General features: G+C 30.4%; 1 protein-coding gene across 1 annotated transcript; it reads right to left on the bottom strand.

Moving 5' to 3' along the window:
- Positions 1-227: 227 nt before the first annotated feature.
- Positions 228-5,501, bottom strand: LOC143594074 (uncharacterized). The gene is made up of 5 exons (XM_077073479.1): positions 4,868-5,501; positions 2,317-2,609; positions 1,516-1,801; positions 780-1,409; positions 228-568 (listed from the first exon to the last, which is right to left on the bottom strand). The coding sequence occupies exons 1-5, from the start codon at positions 5,499-5,501 to the stop codon at positions 228-230; spliced, it is 2,184 nt and encodes a 727-aa protein (XP_076929594.1).
- Between the last annotated feature and the right edge of the window lie 1,105 nt (positions 5,502-6,606).

Below are 6,606 nucleotides of genomic sequence, written 5' to 3' on the forward strand. Positions count from 1 at the left end.
TTGTAGCTTAATGTGAAGTTTTTTGTCGGTAGGTATTAAAGTAATTCTTGGAATATAATGCCTATCTCCAATATTACTACCTGATATAATCTCCACTTGTATAATACGTTTTCCCAATGAGACCACCTTTAACCGAGTACCGTTACACAATCCACTTTTTTGATCAATATTTCTTAGTAACATAACAGGAACTCCTACCTTTAACACCAACTTGTGGTTCGACAAACCTAATGCTTTAATTCCATTAAGAATGTCGGGAGAGGATAACTTTCATCCAAATTCTCATTAATCATGTCAGTAGGACATACACTATCAAAACATAGATATTCCCTTTCTTCTCCAGGAAATATTGACAGCAAACGATCATTAATTTCCTGAACAATATCATTTTTTGGAGCAAGTATTGCTCTTTCATGAAAATAATTTTGTTTTTTGAAATTTTGTAAAACGGAGGGATAGACAAAGTCTATTAACTCAGAAACTGGATCACATGAATGTCTGATAAGAAAATCTTCTGGTATTTCTATTTGTGCTTCCACGTCATTGGTACCACTAACATTACCTTCGCCTATATCCAAAAGCCATTATGCAAATATTTGTGTTTGCTCAATTTCAGTTGAATGGTTTGATGCACTTAACCTCAGATTTTTTGTCAACTTAAGGACTTTGCAATTTCTCCAAATGTAAGAAGAAGTTAAACATGAGTTTACAATTTGTAGTCTACTTCCACCTGGGACAACCGGTAATATTTGTCTAAAGTCTCCTCCAAAAACAATCACCTTTCCACCAAATGGTAAATTTGAAGAAGCTTAAAATATCTTTTAATGATCTATCCAAAGCTTCAAACCCATGCTTGTGTACCATCGGTGCTTCATCCCATATAATTAGTGAGGTTTCTCTTAATAAATATGCAAGATCGCTATCTGGATTTATGTAACAAAATGAATCCTCAACCAAATTAATTGGAATGTGAAACCTGGAGTGTGCAGTCCTACCTCCGGATAACAAAAGTGATGCGATTCCACTTGAAGCAACACTTAAAATAATTTTTCCTTGAGATCTTATAGATGCACATAAGGTCTTCCAAATATAAGTTTTTCCAGTGCCACTATAACCATAAACAAAAAATACCACACCTTTATTCTTATCAACCGCTACAATGATTTCTTCATACACAGAATGCTGCTCGTTAGTAAATGAAGAAAACAGTTGTTCAAACTCTTGAGCTAACATAACATTGTCATAAGCTAGTTCTTCACTAAGTAAAAGATTATTTGCAGAAGAGATGGAATCTTTATTAGAAAAAGGCATGGTAGAAAACTTTTTTAGAGTAGAATTATTTCTTAATAGAAATTTTTCTATCTCAAACAATGTAAGGTTTTTGACTTGTTCTTCATTAAGTTCTAAACCTGTACATTTAAAATAAAATGTGTTATACAAAAAAATAAATTAAATATATTTTTTTAAATAGAGATAATAAAACATCAAATTGAATCATGATATAAATTTTTATACCTGGATGCTTTAAAACAATGCGTTGTTTGTATAAAATATCATCTGACAAGTAAGTCCACGTTGTTTCCCAAACAAATTCAGGTCTAGACATGCTTTTGGACATTAGCAAAGTGCAAAATAAACTTCTTAAGTAATAACCAGTGCCAGTAAAACTTGCTTCTACAATTGCTTCAACATATTCATTGTCATCATCCAAAAGGACACATGCATAACATGCATCTCTAAATGTTAGATATTCAACAGAGTTGACTGTTCGAATTTGAGAAAATGTTGTTGGATCTTTTACCTTGTTCAACAAAATTCTTAAATAATAAACTTCACCAAGAGAAGGAGAAACTGCATGAATTCTGCCAATGGAAAAACCTTTTTTCCTTGGTTTCCATTAACACTTGTCGGCTTTCCAAACAAAATTTGTAGGAAATTCAACGTAAGTTAAAGTACGTGCTTCTGGATAATTTTGATTGCATTTGAACCACTCTAAAAACATTGAGGAAGCAACAGAAGGTTTATCTAATATATCATCAAGATCATCAAATGGCTTATAAATAACCTGCTGTTGACCAGGTAGATGAAAAGGAAGCCTAATGACTGAGGGAGTCCTATAATGTATATCATATGAAAAAAAATCTTCCATGATGCTTCACATGCAGATATGTATCTACAACTATAGTAGTCTTTGATTTCATCAATGTTTTCTTTATTCTGATTTTCTTGATTGGTTGGTACAAAACAAACGCTTGTATTTTCCAACATCACACTTTACTTCTCAACAAAAAAACCATTATTTCGTCTTCTGTATACGGGATAACCATCACCGTCAATTGATGTGAATTCATGGAACTTTTTTGGAAAATCTTTTGAACACTTTCCGCCAATCATGCATGGACAGTTCTTATTTGCAATGCCACACGGACCATGAATCATGAACTCCCTTACAAGATAATACAGTTTTGGATCTAACTTTTTGTCTGGTATTTCAGCTGAAATAAATGGATCAATATATTCAACTGTTGGAAGTTTGTGATCAGCATTCATAAATAAACACAGATGAACATGAGGCAACCCACATTTTTGAAACTCCACTGTATATACATCTATAAAAAAGATAAATAAACATATCAGATTGTGTCATCAAAATGAATAGTCAAAATATGTGTATTAAATTAAAGTTGAATACAAAGAGAGATTTAATGTTAATAGAAAGTTTGTAATTAATATAATATGTGGTAAGATATGATGGTTTTCTGTATATAGCATAGTATATACTTACTTAATATGAAGTAGGTCAAATCAGATATGAAAGGTCAGGTATAGTAATAACCTAGAGCCGTCAAAAATAATGATGATGGGAGCTGCAAAACCAAAAGTCTGGTTTACGAATTAAATGATTAGATTTCCAAGATTTTGTTTAAAAAATATTAAGAGATGTCAAATGGAAGATGAACAACACATCTTTTCAACTTTCATCTAAAGTTTTCTGAAAAAAAAAAATGGCTGGTCTAGTTTCATGGAGGTTTAAACATTAAGAAGATTGTTTTGTACTCCGAATGAACAATCGAAGGGTGATTAAAATATCAACGGTGAGAGGGGTCTTGAATTTACACGAAGATGTCCTAAGAAAGATGTATGACCTCGGGATTTGTCCCAGAGAGGAATTTCTTAAACCACTCAAGCTCATGAAAAAGCTTCATTAAAGATTCATTCTTCATCAAGTACAACCAGAAATTCCACCACGAGTCATTCAATAGAGTTTTTTTTAAATAATCAGAATATCCAACTTCAAAATGACAATGAAGAAACAAAAAACTTGTCAGTGAATGAAGTTCTAGATATGCAAGGGGTTGATTTTTTTGAAAAGATGGGTGCCATTGAACTGACTTTTGTTGGAACAAATAATTCATCTCTTGTCAGTTTCAAACATGCTCTTTCAAGGAGCCTCGTTAAGGAAGAAGAAATTCTAAAATAACTTGTTGATGATGGTTGGATTAGTGGTGAAGAATCTGAAGGTAGTGATGGTTATGTCACGAATGTGGATGAAGACATTACAAGTGATGAAGAATGCTTCTACTGAGGTAAATAAATTAAAAGTTCAAAATTTATATATTAATCTTTTTACTTAATTTTGTACCTTATATTATTTGTATTTCTGAATTTAGCAGTCATTTTATACATTGAGAAAGTTATGATATGTAACATTTTACACATAGTACAATAGGGGAAATGTGTTATATGTTTTTCATATAAAAATTATATTGTTTAACTAAATAGCTGTAATATATTAGTGTTATAATAATATGAATATTAAGGGTGTGTTTCGGATTGCTTATTTAAATGAAAAAGGACTTTTTGTTAAAAGGACTTATAAACTTATGAATTTTTGAACCAAATCCATTAAGACTATTAGGTAACTCAAATCCATTAAGTTAATAAGTTAGACATTCCTAACTTTTCAAAACTTATTTATTTTGCTTTCACCATAAGTTAAAATCCAAAAAGCCTTATCGTTTGCCAAACAACTTATACACCTTATTAACTTTTGAAAAAGTTTATAAGTTAAAAGTTATGAAAATAAGGAATCCCAAACACCCCCTAAATAAGAAATTTTAAGAGATGTTTTTGTTTGCTTATTATTAGAGTTTTATTAGAATAGTTTTAGGTTCAAATATATAAAGCACTTCAATAAGTTAGTTAAGGTTTAATAGTAACGCTTGAAAATACTTATTATTATAATAGTTTAGATTAATTGGGAAAATGAGAACAACAATTAAGCATTTAAGTTATAATGTTTTGAGTTTTGGTTTTATTTTGGATATAGGTGGTGGCTGGTAGAGAATGCAGGTGATGGCTGGTGGTGAATGCAGGTGGTGGTGTTTAAAAGTTTGTTTTTTAAGTTTTTTATATGTAATGGTATGCTTATGCTTAACTCAAGACAATTTTTCCTTCTATGGTTAACTGTTTGCCTTATGTTTATAAGGCTTAATATTTTAAATGGATGGTTAGCAAGTAAAATAATATTATGTAGGATGGTATGTTAAATATTTATAATTATGTGATGTATGATAATATATTTCATATGTATAATTATTTTTCTTAAGATGGTTTGATAGCATAAATATATGTTTGTTGATGATTGGTATAAATAAGGAGAAAATAAATATCTGCTTGGATCTTACCAAGTATTGAATTCTCCTTGATGTCTTTAATGATAGAATCCAATTTTATTTTGAATAATCGACATAATCAGGTATGTCTTCGGCATTAAGCGTTGTGTCTTCTAAAAATCTTTTAACTTCTGGCCATTTTGGGTTACATGTAATTGTAATGAAAAAATCTGGATAACCATACCACTTACAAAGAGACATGGCATCTAAATAGTTTTGCAACATGTAACGTGCACTACCAGTAAAGGAAGAAGGTAGTATAACACGCTGACCAACTGTAGACTGATCGTTCTTGCCTTGATTTTGAACAAAACGTAAATTCTCATAAGTCTCACATCTTAATTTCTTTTGCTGATTATGTATGAAAAAGAGTCTTTCACTTTCGATCATTGTATACGCATCAACCAAAGATTGTTGAAAAAGCCGCCTAGATTGTAGAATCAATGAAAAATGATTCAATCTGTCTTGGATCATGTAACAGAAAAATTCTCTCATTATGCATAAGCGTGTTTTAGTGGTGTTTGAACCAGAAACATCACGATGAGGAATGTCAATTCTGTAACAATCATTACCATAAATAAAAATTATTCGATACTGAAGTGGCACATAAGAAGGATGTAATTCTTTAATACGTTGCAGAAAACCCTCTTTGGTCTTGACAATAATATCTCTAGGTTCAAGTGACGTGTCAATGTCTCCAACAACTAAAGCAGCAACCTCAGAAGCAGTTGGCAAGTTATATGTTCTTCCATCTTTATTTCTTTTTGCAATATGGCGTAACTTTAGATCAACATGAGGATTGCTTTGAAAACAGTCACGGGCCATTCAGTAAGATTTCACCAACTCATTGTGTACATCTAACATGTTTTTCAACTCTTGAATAATCTGGACATCTAAAGTTTCAGATGCTTCTGTCGACACGTTGTTGTGTTTACAAAAAAAAAAATTATGTAACGCAAAAATTAGTTACCTATTCTAAACACTATAAATCATATAAATTATAATTATGTTAACTAAGTAGAAAACATACCCTAAACATTCTTGTCTGTTTTCCATCTCATTTTCAGTATCATATATATATATATATATATATATATATATATATATAACTGAGAAAATTTTGCCTTTGAACCATCTGTTGGTAGAAGACTTCCAATGGAATGGTAATTTTCACCGCTCAATCTAAATATAAAAGGACCTTTACCTCGGTTGATGGAGGAATCAACTTTTCCACCCATTGATGTAAAAGCAAACATTGAATTGTATCGACGAATGTTTTTCAAAAAATGTTTGATTTTTGAATCCAAACCACTAAAAAGACGTTTATAAACTGGATGGATGTTCTTTAAAAGTTGGAAGATGAACTTTGATGTATCAACAACATAAACTAAAGCTTGATTTATTCTTTCTTTGTCTACTTTGTAACGCTTCATCCTTCCACAATTTTGCATTACATTTTTCACATACATGACTTTGATCTCCATGATCTAAATAATATGACCAAAATTATTTACTACATTTATTAATACTTCATTATAAGATAGTAAAATTTGAGATGTTAATAAAATATAATAAAATAAAGAAAATTTGTTACCTTTATATTTACTAGAGAAAATTTGATTCATTAATTCTACATCATCATCATCTTGATCTTGTTCTATTACATCTGATGTAGATGTATTGGATTTATTTTGTTTTTTGATTTGGATGAACATGCTTTAATATTCTTAGTGTTAAGAGGTTGAGAAGTTGCTTTTTTGGAATTAAGATATTATTTTCGGATGAGCCGAGAGAATTGTGGATTGCTGTTATCATCATTGCTAATAGACACTATAATATATATACAAAACAATTATAAGTAAGTAGTAACATATAAATAAAAATATGTATCATCATATAAAGGAAAAGTATAAAAGATAAGTATAGTTGT

The sequence above is a fragment of the Bidens hawaiensis genome, unplaced genomic scaffold, assembly GCF_021521415.1.
Source record: "Bidens hawaiensis isolate Kalapana, Puna unplaced genomic scaffold, B.hawaiensis_p1.1 tig00043047_1, whole genome shotgun sequence".
NCBI classification, from domain to species: Eukaryota; Viridiplantae; Streptophyta; class Magnoliopsida; order Asterales; family Asteraceae; genus Bidens; species Bidens hawaiensis.